Source organism: Phalacrocorax aristotelis, chromosome 8, assembly GCF_949628215.1.
Source record: "Phalacrocorax aristotelis chromosome 8, bGulAri2.1, whole genome shotgun sequence".
NCBI lineage: Eukaryota > Metazoa > Chordata > Aves > Suliformes > Phalacrocoracidae > Phalacrocorax > Phalacrocorax aristotelis.
In genome coordinates, this window is record NC_134283.1 from 29,776,344 (window position 1) to 29,795,066 (window position 18,723).

An 18,723-nucleotide genomic window follows, 5' to 3' on the forward strand; every position below is an offset into this window, starting at 1 on the left:
TTATTACAATCTTTACATTCTAAATCCAAAATTACTACCCTTGCCATTAAGGACTATAATGTATCATGATTATATGATCTACTAAAAAATAAGCACTTTGGTATTGAAAAGCCTCAATTACTTTCACTTAGTTTCTTTGTGCAAGGTTCCTTAAGAAGGATGCACACAAGTTATCAACATACAAAACCTTCCCTTGAAGCCACAAATTACCAGAAAGTCCCTTTCAGCCTAATAATAGCTGTGTACAATGCAACCACTCACAGAGGAAGTTTCAACATGTTGAACTGGTATTTGTGTTAGTGGATACATGAAAACTCTATAATTATTTATTTTTTTATCTTGAAAGTATCACTATTTTCTTAGACAACAAACCTACATGAAACAACTCTTCTATGAAATAAATACCATTGTCATCTTCTGGAAGGCAGAAAATGGGATCTGCAAGTAAGTACCAGCTCATGCTTTACACTTAAGAGGAGTTTCAAGATACAGAATTTCAAAAACATGCAAAGAACATTAGGAAATACAACCAAATCACTCAGCCCTAGCAACTCTATTGGGTAAATATTTTCTAGTACATTCAAAAGCTGTGACAAAGCTTGCAAAAACAAATCCAAAGATTTTTCAAGCAGATTTGAGATTAAAAGACAGCTGTAGGTTGTAATTATTTATATTTTTATTTTTTTTAATCTCCAGAACAATGTCATTCACTTACGTGTACAGTTTTTTCGTTAGCAAGTTCAGGCAACAACAAAGTTCATTATAGAAGTTCCCCAAAACTGTATCAGTATCACTTGCTGCAAAACACTGTTCATTTTGTCTGCTTTTAAAACATCAAAGAGCCTATTTTTTAAAATAGTCAGCTGATTGCAAAATCAATCATCACCATCACCATGTGTTTTGTATTTCCACAGGAAGAAAAAATTTACTGCACTGCCTAAATGGTCTGTTTGGTTGCGTATAGAGATATTAAAACAATCATAAAAACCCCACGTGGATATAGGAACTTTTCAGCAATCCTGTAGTAACTTTACAATTTCACTAGCTAAATCATGAATCTTACTAATTGGTCCTCCATATGCAAACTCAGCATAAAAACCCTAGTTTTACCATACAGCACATCTTTCAAAAAGACAGACTGGATCATGAAATTAACTTTGGCAGGATCTAGAAATCTATTTCAAACACCTTTTGACGAATCCTTTAAAGAGACAGATGACTCTTTTCTTGATAGTAACTGTGCAGCACCCGCTCATCCATTCTATTTCTACTCACTTTTTAAAAAAAATATATTTGATAAATCAACCAGTTACTGTGCTAACACCATTCCCTCCCTCCCCCACCAAAAAAATTATGCTAAGCTCATGTTAGTCTTCTCTTGCTGATCAAACTGGTCTTGATGCCATCTAAACATCTTGTATTGCAGTTTTTATATTTCAAGGAGATGAAAAATTCTTTACCCCTCCATATTTCCTCATCTTCCTGACTGACGAGGCAGCAGCCATAACTTTGCTGGTCTGATTGGCAATGCCTTGGCTTATTTAAAAAGAAAATTCTTAAAACTAAAAAAAATTATAACAATCTGTATTATGTCAACATGCTAATTTTTAAATAAGAGTATGCAATTTCTCTTTGTGGACATCTAGACTATACTGAATATGAGAACTTGACACTTTTCATGGTTTCTATAAATCTACACAGAGTTGAAAATAATTCACCTTCAAGTCATCAGGGTGAATATATGAGGAACAGAAAAAAATTGTGGTTACTCTTCTCTCTGATATTTATGCTCTACTAAATTATGACTACACACATGCAAACATAATACATATCTTAAGAACCCTCACTACCTAGCAGTTCTAATATCACAAAAATTAAATCTCTCACCACAGTCAAAACACAGACATGCAAATCTGTAGAATAAGGAATATACAATAGAAACATAGATCAGATTGTACTTACAATCTAGTTAACTTCTGTGTGTTCTGAAAGAGCAGCTCTGGAAGAACTTGCAATTTATTCTTGTTCAGACGCCTAAACAGTTACAATTAGAATAAAAAAAATTAGATTATCTTCCAATTTAAGAAGCTTATTCTATTACACATAAACACATGAAGCTCCCCTTGTATTAAACCTCGTGCTATGAACTCAGCATAGGATTCATCATGTACATTATTCATATACAAGCCAAACAGATCATGCCATCTGTAGACCACCTGCCTGGATTCTTTAAGTAGGGAGTCAAGTGACAGTCACCAGAAAGTTTGAAAGTTTTAATATGGATGAGTACGCAAATACATTTTCTTTAGTTTTCCTCCGGATGCCTACTAACAGTGAATCATATGGCCCCCATGTTCAGCTTTCACTGCTCTGAAGAACAGTTACGAGGAGGTATCTGGATTTTCTCTCGCCTTCTAAAAAATGTAGGCACAGTGAATTAAGTAACTTGTCCAACTGAGATTATTTCTAGATTAGTTATTATTTCTAGAGTACACACAATAATTTTAAAATTTTTTTAAGAATTTTCTTAAAACTTCACTTTGAAAATATGAGCACTGCTGTAGAACATATGAACACAGAGGTAAGCAGACAACTATACGGTGACTGGAAATCGAATCTTAATCTTTAAGATTCTTCCAGAAACTTTTTAGAGAACTGCTTAATGTTTATATACTAGTCCATTTTACTCACTCACTGTGAAGAGTTTTACACTGATGACCACAACTTGTCAGTTGTAAGGAATCAGCTGTTATAAGTTACTCCAGCCTAGTAGCTATCAAAAGCATAAGCTTCCTCTCCTTCGTAAAAATGCACGACAGCCCTGCAAAATCTAAAAGCAGTTCTACTTATAAGAAACAATCTTTCTCTACAATCCCTTTTCTGTTGTCTAACTGACAATAAAAACAGTCGCTTGCTTTCAAAGTCCTGATGAATGTTATTTACATAATGAAGTTGACCTAAACTAATTACATACAACTCCACTGTTCTAAACAGGAAGCTGACTTATCATATATATTCATATATAAGCCTGTATTTATGCCTCCTTTTTTCCTAATGTACCTTAAAGTTAACTTTTATAACATACATACTTTTGCTAGAGTTTTGAAACCTAGTGATACTTAGCACCCAGTGTCTGGTTTCCAGTTTTCTTGCACACTGAGTAATTTCACTATCAAAATTCAAGTAGTTTTTGAATTGAAAGGCCTTCCTCAGAGATCAAACTGATGTTGTGGGGTTTTCATACGGCAGAGTTTGCATATGGCTACCATACGAACATGTCTTGCAAGATAAAGGGGTGATGGGAGAGAGGGAAATACTTCTCTTTCTGACACCTAGAACAGATCAAAGCCTGCATTTGCAAGCTTGCTTACAGAGCCTAAATGTTATGAGTTATGCATGCCACATGCTAACCCAAGCAGATACAAAAATTGGTTATTTCACAGTGCTTCTACTGACTACCCAATTATATTTCTGAGATAAATGAACAAACCAGTAAATGAAACACTAAACAACAACATCAGAGATACTAAGCACTAGTTTGCATTTCAGAAAGTACATGGGAAGATTTTAAAATAGTTCCCTTTACCCATGTGAAATTTCACACTTTTATAGGAAATTAATCTTAATCTTGTTTAATTTAAGGTTGATAGTAATGTGCTACTTATTCCTCATCAAATTCATATTTTCAGTTAAGCATGATTATATTCTAGAATAGTTGATCTATTTAGCAGGATGAAATACAATGAACAAAATTACTTGTGATAAAACTCAGCTTCATTCTCATTCATTAAAACTACCACTAGTTCTTGAGAGACACTAAATATGTTGAATTTATTTATCGATCAGAATGAAAAAGACTGCCAGTGAAATGTATCAATTCCACAGTTGTCCAATGTTTACTACTGTGTGTGATCATCATTTCAGCTCTCATAATGTACGTGCAATTATCCACTGTCAATTCAAAGTTATTCAACTTGTCTCAAAGCAATGTCCAAGGAATATGGTTTAAGACTATTCTTATCTCTACTTGCAAGTATTTCACAAATGCTGAGTTTATGCTTATTGTTTTAAGCCACAGAAACTAAGTAAAATCAGATTAAGTTTCTAGAATAGGAGGTTCCACATCAACAAGCAGACAAGAAAATGTACGTAGGAAATAAAATTGTATTTTCAAGGTTAGAAAGTTTGCAACCTGAGAAGTCACTTAAAATTTGCAGTGACACAAATAACTTCTTAGAAAAAAAATGCCAACATCAAAAATTTTCCCTAACATCATCAAATTAATCCAGAATATCAAGTATGTTAAGTGATTTCCTACTGTTTGTATGGGCCAACACTGCCCTACCTGTGATAGATAAAGACCAAGTTCTCTTTCAAACTGTTGCCCTTTCAAATTGTCCTAAGTATTTTAAGATTTCATCCTGGCACTACTGTAGTATTGATTTTCTTTCAAACATCGTATGGAGTAAAGTCCACAAACAGACATTTTTTAAAAGCTCACATTGTGACCTACTGTTCACTAGCTCTAAACATTTCATACTGGTCTAAATTTATTTAATATTTTTAATATTATATTGTTATAAATGAAGTGTTTGTCTTTTTATACTGCAGCAGCAAGCAAGCCAAATCTATCTATTAAGACCAATAACTTAATGGCATTCTTTCTTTACCTTAACCCATGTAAGTTTGATTTTCAAAATAACCCGTCAACACTGGTTAGCACTCCTGCACTGTACTGCACATGATACTGTCCTCAAAATACTCTAAGTGCACAGTACTTCTCTCACAAACAGAGTGTGCAGCTAGTAAGCCAAAGCTACACTAGTTGATAACTAAGCAAATCTGAGGTAACAGGAAACATCTGAAGAGTCCAGGTTACTGATGGCTTGGTTCAAGCTACAGAATTCTCCCAACATCACTTCCATCACTTCCTAAGATTTACTTCAAGATGGAATATGTGCCAAAAGTCATTTTATTCATCCTTTGATTCTCAGGGGAAGTCAGAGAACGAATAGGGTTTTGTTTCTCTTGAACATCATTTACTGTATTTAAATAACTCCTACTGCAATACTCAACTAAGTATAAGACTAGATCACCTCATATAAACTTAGACATATTTGATGTAGGGTACAATTAACACACTTATATTTATTATGTGCCAGAACGCCACCAATAGCCTAGGAAAAAAATCCAATTACACTTATTTCTCTTCCTGGGCTTGAGAGAAAGGCCATTAAGAAATTCTCAATACAGCAGTATCAAAGTACCAGACAGGATGTTTTTAAATCCTATAAAAGAGACATAGCAATGTTTAAAAATTATTTAATGAAAAAAGCGAATGTTCTGAACAGTCATTTATAAGCACTGTTTCCTCCAGTTTGACAAAGAAGTGCCAAACACAAACGAAATGCAGTGGAATAGATCCTAACACGCCATTTGACAAGAACTTCACTTTATCCTCATCTATCAGTAAGCTCTAGGACAAATAAGGAAACTTCAAGTGCAAGGTGAAGCAAACATCAGGAATGCCAGCACAGGGCAGGGCAGGCTCTCATGTAGCTGTTTCTAAGGGGAACTTCAAAGCATAGGCTGAGCACACTTTAAGGAACCCGTTGTGCAGCAGCCACTTCACACACAAAACAACTCAGAGAGCAGTTCTCAGAAAGAAATTCCCTATGCTTGCCTAAGCCTGTTACCTGTAAGAGCTTTTCACCATCATGTTACTGCCTAAATCTTGTCCTGTCAGGTGTTTAATTCTAATTACAACAGTATTTCTGATTTTATAACAAATACCTTGGAAAGGGTGAAGCCACACACTATTAAAATAAACTGAAAATACTCTGCAAAAAGATCATAAACAAAATGAGCAAAAAATCTTATAAGATTATTTTCTGGACATTGTTCTTGTGGCTGCACTGTATTAATAAATATAGATATGTCTGATTTTAAATTAGTGACTTACTTAAAATAGACCAAGATGTTACTTAAAATAATATCAAAATATGAGATCTGGAAATTGGATTTAAAAGCCAAGCCATTTTTGCAAATGCAGCTAACTACCTACGTCATGAGGGAATGACATATCAGTTTTGTGAATCTGAAGAGTAGACCAGAATTAAAAAAAATATAATTTACATTTTCTCATGAGGAAAAATCAGTCAAATTTTGATTGTCACACCAAGTCCCTTGCATTGTTCAAACTGGGAACACCACCTGGGACTCACAGCACACCCACTAAAAATATTTGATCTGTCCTCTTCCCTCCTGTTAGAAACACATCCACCATGCAAGCAGCACATGCGCATGCGTGTGTGCACACACAGCACCAACCACCACTATGCCAGTACTTAGCTACACACAGAGGAAGGAAGGAAGGAACCTGGTGCGCAGAGCCAGACAAGATCTGGTCCAGGTTATTTCACCTGGGATTGCTGGATGAGAATGTAGCTCTTCAGTCTCTGAAATATTTTTAACTGAATGCTTTACAGCTAATAAGACCTGCAAAGTATTCTGGGAATTTGGAGCACAGGGCAGAATGATGCATAACCATCTAATGCCACAGAACAGATTAGCTCCAGTGCTGGATCAGAAGCAACTCTGGAGGTGCACAGCGTGGAGTCCAGGCTAATAAAACCTCCTGGAAGCTGAAGAACTGTGCAGAGAGGCTCTCCAGGAGTCATATCAGCTCTGGCAATACCTGCACTGAGTCAAACTTATTAAGTTTGATGGGACACACGCTGACTGTACAGTCAACAATCTCCATATACTGCAACTCCCTCCATCTTCCAGATCACTTTAACCACTACTGCGCATGGGAAATATAAGTTTGCACATTCTGGTTTTTTTCAGGCTGCTCCTCGAGTCACTATAAGTGACCCATAAAAGCTGACCAACCACCAACTGCACACAACGGTTCCCAACGTGTAAGCAATGGGCCTCCAGGAGTCCACACATCACCTTCAAGGTATCCATGTAAGACCACCACACTAGCACAATGTCCCCTCACTAAACTCAAATGTATATTCACCTATGCTTCTGTTGGAAGATGTTTAGGAAGCTGTAAATGGTAAAGGTTAAAAACCTGTATTTGTGTATGCAGGAATTCACTACACAACTGCTGTTTCTTCTGAAACTACTATAAATCACCACCACACTTTTTGTAACTAATACTGCTTAGTAAACTGGAAAATTCAGCCTAGGTTTTAATTATGTTGGGATATAATATCATTTCATCCTCTTAAAATCCCTGTACAGAACCAGGCATATAAGCGGTTCAACTCTTTTAATCACCTTATACAGGAATACAGCGTTAAAACTTCAGTGTATGAAGTCCTGGGGTATTGCAGGAGCACTTACTTCTATAAAATGTGCAACATTATATATAATTATGCTCATAACAGTATATATATGCATTCTATCTCTACCCATCACAATAGTTTTGAATGATAGCTTTATATAATAAAACTTTTTACTTACTAGATGTGCCCATGAGTTTTTAATACAAGGGTAACTCCTTCCTTCAACACCACAGACAGTAAGCATGTCAGCATTATTTGTAAGATATATACCTCAGGTTACTTGTTGACTACTATTTTGGATGTTGCATGACATCATTTTCAAGGCAGATACAAAATAAGATAGGCATGAAACAAAAGAAACACAATGATAGGTTACCTCCAAGAGGATAACCAAATACACCTTTAAAAGAAACTGGTGAGGTATGGACTGAGAAAGGCTCACCTGCTGTTACCAGTCTGGTTAAAAGGGCTACTTTTCTGAAACAGTACTAAACTACTTAATGGACAGGGAAAAGAAAAAAAAAAAAAAAAGACACAAGTAGCTTGAAGAGAAAAGCTGCAAGAAATCAAGAGACCAAGAGACCAAGAAATCAGAAAAAAAAATAAAAGCACTTTGAAAAAATTAAAACCAATAAGAGCTGTCTATTCTTTCCCGAAGACACCCAGTGTCTTCCACAGCATTGTCAGGAACTGTATGTTGCAGTTGAAGTCCTTCAAGATTTTTACAGGTGCTGGGCTGCAAGCTGGACTCAGGGACATAAAGCCAACTATTTTTAACCCTTCCTCTACTTTCTAACGTCTTAACCCTACTTCACAGGAGTAATCTGAATTTGTTACTCAGCTAATACTTAGATCTGCCAAAGACTATATTACACATATCAACTGCAGTTGGAACTGGAAAGAGTAAGAAGGTCACCATCGGAGGAAAAAACTACTTCTGTGAGGGCCCAAACTGTTCAGCATACTCATAGATGACTTGAAAAACTGGAGGTGTAGGGGATGACAAAATTTGTTGGTGATATGAAGTGAAGGCTGATTAAAAATTCCAGAAAGAACTAGTAGTATTTAGTGCCCAAATAGCAAAGTGACATATATAATTCATTGCAGGTAAAATTTAACAGATATACAAGGAAACAGATTTTTAAGTTCATGTATACAACAGCAGTCTCCAACCTGAAAACCACTTCTCAGGAAGCAGACCCATGAAAACATCAACTCACTGTTCTGTAGCAATTCACAAAGCAAGAGTTACAAATTATTAGAAGAGTAATGTATAAAATTATTATTTCTCTATGTAAATCCATGGTGTATCCATCTGTTGAAGACTGAAAGCTTTAGGAATTTCCACCTCAAAAAGGATCCCATAAGGTTTGGAGAAAGATGGCAAGGACGATCAGAGTTAACAGAGCAGCTTCCATATTGGAACCACTCAGTAGACAGAGACTCCCCACAAGCAAAACAGATGAGGGAGAATATGCCAAAGGTCTGTACAATCATGCAGCAGCAGAAGGTGATAAGAAACAGTTGTTCTCCTCTTCTGTAGCACAGGAGAAAAACCTTGGAGTATCAGATGTTGGTGGGTGCTAGCTTCAAAAAACAAACGGAGTTAGTTTTCCCACACAACATGCAGTTAAATTGTGTAACAACTGATTGTGTATCATTAGTTGCTAGTGGGTATAGAAGACAAACACTTAAGAAAAAACATTAAGTAATAGTAATTACAAAGACCCAGTTGATTATTTCAATGATCTTTGCCACAATATAATTTATGTATTTGCTTTTTCTTCATTTCCTCTTCCTTAGAGAGTTTCATCTGGAGTCATGATATTGACTCACTCATACTTTGGGTCTGAGCTAGCATGGCCATTGTCTTCTGGCTTTTGGTACATTTGGTTTTTTTTCTATTCAGCTTCACCAGGAAAGAATCTAAACTCAATACCAGAAATTTTAATTTATACTACACAATAGAAATTGAGATTTTAAGCCTCGATTCAAAGCACTTCTGAAAAGCCTCTTCAGACTGTGAAGTTTGCCTGCTGCACAAATTCAATGTGTTCCCTATGTTTCTGGAGGTCATCTCCAGGCATGTAGAGAAAAAGAAGGTTATCAGAAAGAGTCAACATGAATTCACCAAGGGAAGATCATGCTTCACCAACCTGATAGCCTTCTATGATGGCATGACTGGCTGGGTAGATGAAGGAAGAGCAGTGGATGTTGTTTACCTCGACTTCAGCAAGGCATTAGACACTGCCTCCCATAACACCCTCACAGACAAGCTAAGGAAGTGTGGGTTAGATGAGAGGACAGTGAGGTGGATTGAGAACTGGCTTAACGGCAGAGCTCAGAAGGTTGTCATCAACAAGGCAGAGTCTGGCTGGAAGCCTGTAACTAGTGGTGCTCCCCAGGGGTCTGTGCTGGGTCCAGTCCTGTTCAATATATTCATCAATGACCTGGATGATGGGATAGAGTGTAACCTCAGCAAGTTTGCTGACGATAGAAAACTGTGAGGAGTGGCTGATACACCAAAAGGCTGTGTTGCCATCCAGCGAGACTTGGACAGGCTGGAGAGCTAGGCCACGGGGAACCTCATGAAATTCAACAGGAGCAAGTGCAAGGTCCTGCACCTGGGGAGGAACAACCCCATGCACCAGTACAGGCTGGGGGCTGACCTGCTGGAAAGCAGCTCTGTTGAGAAGGACCTGGGAGTTCAGGTGGGCAGCAAGCTGACCATGACCCAGCAATGTGCCCTTGTGGCCAAGAAGGCCAATGGTATCCTCGGGTGCATTAAAAGGAGTGTGGCCAGCAGGTGGAGGGAGGTTATCCTCCCCTTCTGCTCTGCCCTGGTGAGGCCACACCTGGTGTACCGTGTCCAGTTCAAGACAGACAGGGAAATGCTGGAGCAAGTCTAGCGGAGAGCTACCAAGATGATCAGGGGACTGGAGCATCTCCCTTATGAGGAAAGGCTGAGAGACCTGGGTTTGTTCAGCCTGGAGAAGAGAATCCTGAGGGGGGATCTTATCAATACTTATAAATATCTAAAGGGTGGGTGTCAGGACGATGGGGCTAGGCTCTTTTCAATAGTGCCCAACGACAGGACATGGGGCAATGGGCACAAGCTGGGACACAGGAAGTTCCACCTCAATATGAGAAAAAACTTTTTTCCTGTGAGGGTGACAGAGCAGTGGCACAGGCTGCCCAGGGAGGCTGTGGAGTCTCCTTCCCCAGAGACATTCAAAACCTTCCTGGATGCGTACCTGTGCCCCCTGCTCTAGGTGTCCCTGCTCAAGCGGGGGGTTGGATGGGATGATCTCCAGAGGTCCCTTCCAAACCCTACCATTCTGTGATTCTGTAAGGCTTAAAAAGACTATTTGAACACCAAGGAGCAAAGGAAAAGATCCATAATTACAGTTGCAGTAAAAAGCTAGGTATATGTGTACATGTGTATATAGGTATATGTATGCATATCCATATATCTATGTGAATATATCTCTATAAGCATTACTTTTCATTTTACTTCAGCCAAAGACCTTGTGTCCCAACTGTGACAACCCCACATGCCTCCAAGTAAGCAATTTTGCTCCTCATAATTATATTGCATGACGACTTCTATTCTCATATAAATACATACATGTCTATACTTCACAGCTTTACTGTGTTACAAACTGCATTTTCTTTCTTTATGATTCAGATAGCCTAAAATGCAAATTTATAGAATTTGTGACCTTTAAAAGTCACAAGAAGCATACATGGAATATTGTCCCCCAATCTATTATTGCTTTTTTTAGAGCAGCCCCATATAGCATCAAACACACTTTCAACAATGGACAAACACTCCATTTCACTTCCCAAAAATATTTTCCTCATATACATAACAAGTGCCAGTTTCTCTCCCTCCTCCCTCAGCTTACTGCCCATTTGGGCAAAGGAACAGAGGGAAACAACTTCAATGTCAATCATGGACTATCAAGGGCCCTTAAAAAAACAACGGAGTAGTTATTAACTGTGAAATTCCTACCATCCTGGCTCCAAACAGGCTAATACTACTTCTTCCTCTGTCTGAAGCTGAGGTAAGAGAGAAACTTAACTATTAAGATTCCCCCAGTTATTAAAAAACAGAGTAAAGAAACAACTACTGGAGCTTGGAAAAAGAAAATGCTACCAGCCTAGAAATAGATTGCAGATGTTTATCATGACCATTCTGTGAAATAAAAGGAGGAAAAGACCTACACTTTCAAAGCATCATTGAATCATTAAGGTTGGAAAAGACCTCTAGGATCATCAAGTCCAACTTTCATCCCAACACTACCATGCTTCCTAAACCATGCCCTGATATGCCACGTCTACATGTCTTTTAAATACCTCCAGGGACGGTGACTCTACCACCTCCCTGGGCAGCCTGTTCCAATGCCTGAACACTCTTTCAGTGAAGAAATTCTTCCTAATATCCAGTCTAAACCTCCCCTGATGCAGCTTGAAGTCGTTTCCTCTCGTCCTATCACTAGTAACCTGGGAGAAGAGACCAACACCCACCTCATTACAACCTCCTTTCAGGTAGTTGTAGAGAGCGATAAGGTCTCCCCTCAGCTTCCTCTTCTCCAGGCTAAACAACCCCAGTTCCCTCAACCTCTCCTCCCAAGACTTGCTCTCTAGACCCTTCACCAGCTTCATTGCCCTTCTCTGGAAATGCTCCAGCAAGTCAATGTCCTTCTTGTACTGAGGGGCCCAAAACTGAACACAGTATTCAAGGTGCGGCCTCATCAGTGCCAAGTACAGGGGCACAATCACCTCCCTACTCCTGCTGGCCACACTATTTCTGATCCAAGCCAGGATGCCATTGGCCTTCTTGGCCACATGAGCACACTGCTGGCTCACGTATAGCCAGCTGTCAGCCAGCACCCCAAGGTCTTTCTCTGCCAGGCAGCTCTCCAGCCACTCTTCCCCAAGCCTGTAGCGTTGCATGGGTTTGTTGTGACCAAAGTGCAGGACCCAAGCACCCAGCACTAGGCCTTGTTAAACCTCATACAATTGGCCTTGGCCCATCGATCCAGCCTGTCCAGATCCCTCTGCAGAGTCTTCCTACTCTCAAGCAGATCAACACTCCTGACCAACTTGGTGTCATCTTCTAACTTACTGAGGGTGCACTCAATCCCCTCATCCAGGTCATTGATGAAGATATTAAACAAGAGTGGCCCCAACACTGAGCCCTGGGGAACCCCATTCGTGACCAGCCACCAGCTGGATTTTGCTCCTTTCACCACAACCCTCTGGGCTCGGCCATCCAGCCCAGTTTGTTACCTGGCAAAGCGTACACCCACCCAAACCATGAGCCACCAGCTTCTCTAGGATGAACCTGTGGGAGATAGTATCAAAGGCTTTGATACTGTCCAGGTAGACAACATCCACAGCCTTTCCCTCACCCACTAGGTGGGTCACCCTGTCATAGAAGCGGATCAGGTTGGTCAGGCAGGACCTGCCTTTCATGAAGCTGTGCTGACTGGGCCTGATCCCCTAATCATCCTGCACTTGTGCGGTGAGCTCACTCAATATGAACTGGTCCATAACCTTCCCCGGTATTGAGGTCAGGCTGACTGGCTTGTGGTTCCCTGGATCCTCCTTTGGCCCTTTTTATAAATGGGCATCACATCGGCACGCCTCCAGTTGCCTGGGACCTCCCCTGTTAACCAGGAATATTTTTTTTGCCTTCATTATATTTTTGTGTTATTAATTTTCTTGGCTTCTGGATAACTTCTGGATGATGAAAGAATCTCAATTTTGATAGGAAAATTTTCAAGTTGTTTTCAAGCCAGAGGTCATGTTTTCCTGGAGGGGAAACTGTCTTTGGGGTACTGACTTCAGCTGCATCCCTCATGTTTACATATTGGAAGGGTCACATCCAGTTCGGGTACTGTTGTCTCATGGACTCCCTAACTCACAAGAAAAGCAAACAGGAGCTAAATCTAATCTATATCAAAGGCATGACCAGTATAGAGGGAAAAGAACAGGATGCATATAGAAGCGCAACTATAACTTAGCAAGAAGTCAGGCAGCTACTTCCCAGGTCTTTACTCTTTCCACCATGGGAGACAGTTTGCATTATGGTAAAGTGACTATTTTTTTATCTGCCACTTCAGCCACATGTATTAAAACCTTTACCTTGCTCAACTTGCAATCATTTTAATCTTTTTTCAAGAAGAATCTAACCACATTCTTTGCTACTGCAAATTATGAAGGAGAAAGCAATTTCAACAATCATCCGGTGTAATGCTCCTTACATGCAGAATATCCCTTCATTCTCAAGGCTTGTATCACTAGTATTGGAAGACTTCAGAAAGTTCAGAAGAATTACAGTGTTCAGAAGTCAAATAAACAGGTAAAAGAACGTTTTAAATCTCAGAAACCTATGCATTCCTCATACAATTAATTTGGAAACTGTTTATTGCAATCATGTTCCTTCTTGATATTTTTCAGCTCATGCATCACTATTTCTCTGTGAGTTAATGTAATTTTTTATAATCTGCAACACAACACAGGTGGGTTTAAGGTATTATTTTTATAGTGACTTCTCTCATACATTTACACGCAAGGTGTACAAACACATGCTTAGTGTGGGTCTGACATAGTAACATTAACAGGTCACATCAAATAAAATTATATGCAGTATTTTGACAAGGAGCATTTTCAGCTTTATGCTTTGTTCTTGCAGCTGCAGAACAGTTTTACTCTGAGTAAGAAGTAAACCAAGGAAAACCCAAAACCCCTTTTCTGTAAAGTTACAGTGAGGGGATGCCCACTCACTACATGAGAAATTTCCTCCATGCTTTCTTCAAAGGCCCCAAAAGGCACTTACCTCCTTCCCAAGGAGTATGTAATCAATATAAAAGCTCAGTGTAAAAGCGATGCAAGTGTTAATTATTCAAACTTGAGAAATAGTTCTCATTATGCTACTGGCTTGGTTTGAAAGTTTTGAAGACCATAACATCAGTAAAACATGCTTCATGCAAATGGCAAATACTCAAGGCCAGAAATCACCAAATTTATATGCCTATAGAAGAAAAAGGAAAAGACTTGGCTTCTCCTAGCAGATCTCACAACAAAAAAAGCTCTTACACACATCTTGACTTTCTATTTAAAATGTCTTACATTATTATATTTTCTAATACTATTCTTGCCTATTAACGAACACATTCTACCCAGAAGTTTCAGCTGATACACAGGCTATGATATAAACTGTCAGTTGTGTTTTTAATATGGCAATTATCTGGCTTTAAGCCCCTGAATGTATGGGACACCCACTGGCCTCCAAATTCTGTCTCTGCTTTTCTACTGAGCATCAACAGCTTTATGACCAAATCAAAGTACTGCATATTTGTCAGGAAATAAGTAGTACTCCATACCTTTCTACGCAAGTTCAACAACTTTCAAATTTGATTTAACATCTATATTCAATTGCTACCTCTTACACAACTCATTCTCCAACAGAAAGTCAAAATTAGTGCTTTTAAGTATTTAAAATGGATAGTTTTAAGGGAGCAGTCTTACTACTCCAGCCTTTACTATGCAGAAATTATCCAAGCATCTGTGGGTTCTCTCCCGAATTTGGTCATTTATTTTATTTCACACTCAAAACATCTGGGTCTCATTTTTGGCAATAAACAAGCTAGCTTTTTTTCTCCCTTGTTATTAAGAGCTCTATGGCATTGTCCTTGGAGAACAGCCTCAGGGAACATGATGTAGCTGAAGTAGTTTCTAAGAGTCACTTTAAGGGAGAAGCAGTTACATCACAAGCTTGGGCGTAACCAAGAAGCAATAAAAATGAATTAATGCATAACAGGAGACTCAGACAGAAAGACAGGAGTTATTGAACTCTGCGGAGTTACCAAGTTTTCTCTTTTAAACAGCACTGACTTGGGAAACAGTAAAGCAACAGCACAGTCAGTTTCACTCAATGGTTTCATCAGAAAATCCTATTAGCATCAAGAAATACGTTGTGGTCATTAATGTAACTTCATCCTTTGCTTTGTATCACTTCCTTTTTGTAAGGGAAAACAGTCACGATACAGCACCCATTAAAAAACTTTTGACCTTGTCCATTACTTTCTGTCAGCACCTCTTTATATTACTACACTAGGAAATAAAGCCAGACAATATATAATGGAATTTCAGTAAGGTTGCTACAAGGAACAACAGCACAACCGTATTAGAGGACTGTAGTGTGGAATAAATAAACGTCATTATTTACATGACATGTTAGTACAGAAGCTCTTCTAACAACTGAGAGAGATACCATTGCATGTCGCTAAGGGACTGTTTTTTTGAAGGAAAACAGTTTACAACAGTAACAACTTTGAGATCCCTTATTACAAACATAGCAGACTGGGTGGTCCTGGTTCACATTTTCAAAGCTGTCAGAAGTAATAACCTTTATTAGTAACTTTTCATTAGACTGAAAAAGATTATCTACCCTCTATCAGAAGCAGACTACATTTCTTGGTCGAAAGCAGCTGCATACAAGCGGGTAGCTCTATAATACTTTTTAGTTTTCAATATAAGAATCCCTCTTTCCCCCCACCCCCTTTGTTTAGGAACTCTTCATATGAAAAATTCTGACATTAAAATGGAGGACAGAGCCAGTATGTAAGCATTGTATGCAGATTTCCTCTGGCTAGGAATAAATTAGTAATGTAAGCAAAAAAAGTATGAGGAACAGGTTTAAATTTCAACCTTTTCCCAAGGCCAACATGAAGAAACAAAAAAGGTCTAATAACATTCGTGTATGTATTAAAGATTGAGATCAACGCTCTATATCATACAGAAATGGACAGAAGTGTTACTGCCCACTTAATTGAAGAAAAGAATAGAGAATCCTAAGTATTAGAGAGTGCTTATTAATGACAATGTCAACAGCAAAAAACTCAGAAGTAGCAAGCAAAAGTCCAGACAATCTCTTAACTCAGTAGCATACTTATAAAATCAGTCAGTTACAGGCAGTTTATATCTGCCTTTCTCAGCCTTTAACATACAAGAATATACAATTTCTATTAACTATCACTCAAATAAATCAAAAAAGCTTGATCAATAAACCCTCAGAGACACTCTCTGCAGAAGCTGTTGGTTTCTCAGTTTCTGCAATGCTTTTAGTAAGTTCTCTTATTTCAAATCTAACAAAAATTTAGGAATTCACATAAAATGTTCTAATTTTTGTATCTTCAAAACCTGAACACAGGAGAAAACACATAGTTGCTTTCTTATTATTCCTCCACAGACTATGTGAAAACAATAGGACTTTATCCAAAGAACATAAAGAATCTTTTGCAGTATCCCTAAATGTCCACCACTTTTAATACTTCATCAATTTTCACAAAGGCAGTAAGAGTAAAATAGACATGGTTAAACCATTTTCTTACACCAGAGTAATCTCTCCAGGTCAGGGCTGAAGCCCTATGAAGAAAGCAAAAAGTAAATTTTAGCATGCACATCTCCAAGCCACGTTACCCCTGCCGACAAGTCTTAGAAGTTTATGTTAATCAAACTAACCATTTCCAGAAGTCAGAAATAGCTGTGAATAATTAGCAAGAAAATTTTCAAGTAGAACTATTACAGCAATTTTTACCAGAAGAAATAGAACATTGTTCCTATTTGATCTGTTTTAATAACTCCATACCAGCCCAGCTCACCATGCCTCTCCATATATAGTAAAGAATGCTTCTGTGGCAACGTGTTACTCCTTCCTCCCTGGGGCTACATGCCAAACAGAACTATTAAAAAGGGAAGACTAGCAGAATCATCTCCTGTCTGTAATCAAACTGGATGCTTAACAAAGGATGCATCCTCCAAAGCCAACAGAATGAATATAAGGAAATAATTAGATGGAACAAAGAGTACGCTGGACACTTGACTTAAATCTGAGAATGAAAAAGCAGCTCTTGTGACTGATTTATCACATGCCTGTGGGAATTACCTATCACAACTCATTCAAAGGACAGTTTCTCGCTAGGAAGCCACAAGGGATAGGTAACCAGCCACGAAAATCTGTTGTCATTAAAGAAGCTCTTACCTAAAAATTGAGCACACCTAATTTCTATGATCATTACCTCTGTTCCACTTTCCCAGGAGGTTATCAAATACAGGGGGTCAGGTTTTCTGAAGTGCTTCAGTACCTACCAGTTCCCTCTTGTACTCCTAATATATTGCATACCTATCCCATTCTGAACCAAGACAAAAATTAAAATTATATGTAATATCCATAATACCTGTATGAACCCTTGAACCCTCTCTGTCTTGTGAGCCTCATACTATAACACAAAGAGAAAGGTCTGGAAAAGAGATTACCTCCAAGCATCTGAGAACATACTAGTAACATAAAGATAGTTCTAAGCCAACCTGAATTAGTTTGCTCAGTTCTATATGGAAAGCTGCAGCTTCAGGTAAGCTCCAGTTCAATGGACACAGTTAAAATGGGGTTGTGCCACAGGAAAAGCAAGATCCATACTGAAATGGTCTGACCAATGACATAAATGCTTCAAGACCTACATGTTCACATATTCTCCAAGAAAGAACTAAAAAGATACTAAAAGAACTAAAAAGATACTAAAAGATACTAAAAGATACTAAAAGATACTAAAAGAACTAAAAAGATACTAAAAAGTACTCTGAATTAATCATCAGCGTTTCACTCAGAAACAGGATTATTGAAGAATTGCTGTGTTTGACAGCATGAAATTAAGCCAATAACACTTATGGTATTTCTAAGATAGCAAGCAGTATAATCCTTCTAATATGAGGAAGCTCAAAGAAGCAAGACCCTTTTGATAAAATTATTTAAGCTAAACAAAGTTCATCCAAATTATTCCAGACCAGTGATGCAGCAGTTCGTACCCAACAGTAACATGGACCTTTAAGTACTTCCTACAGATCCTGGAGAAATGACTGCTAAATCCTTAAGTGTTTTGCTTAAGCAAATACTCCCATAAATCTTCATCAAGTATAAAAGACTGTTAAACAAACAACCCACAGAATAGAATAATGTTTAAAACCTCTGATGTAATGTTCAATGCTGATCAGCAATTCCAACTGAATTATGGTTACATTGCAGTGGAAGTGTCATTATTCCATTTGCTTTGTAACCATTGCTTTCAGAAGCTTAAGAATCCTGTGGTTACAGAACCTCTTGTCTACATAAATGAGACCCAAATTTGTTTTTCCATGAGTTCTTATGGGTCAGCGACCTACTATGAAAATGTTTTTGATGAAACCAGGCTCGTTTATTATCATATTGTTAAAATAAACCTCTTTGTTTTGTAGCCCTGGTCAGATGTACTAATGCAAACCAAAACCAATTCACTGGAGCATGCATCCTGCTTTCTTGCTAGCTGCCCTTTGCCTCTCTTGCACTTTTCCTGTGTTTGGATTCCTCCTGTGCAGACCT

At 38.3% G+C, this 18,723-nt stretch overlaps 1 protein-coding gene across 3 annotated transcripts in view; it reads right to left on the reverse strand.

The window, feature by feature from the left end:
* Nucleotides 1–18,723, reverse strand: part of SLIT3 (slit guidance ligand 3) — a 547,006-nt gene that overhangs the window by 481,507 nt on the left and 46,776 nt on the right. For all 3 annotated transcript variants that reach the window (XM_075102153.1, XM_075102154.1, XM_075102155.1), the window contains one exon: nt 1,963–2,034. In XM_075102153.1, coding sequence (XP_074958254.1) covers nt 1,963–2,034 — 72 coding nt within the window. The remainder of the gene's footprint in view (nt 1–1,962; nt 2,035–18,723) is intronic.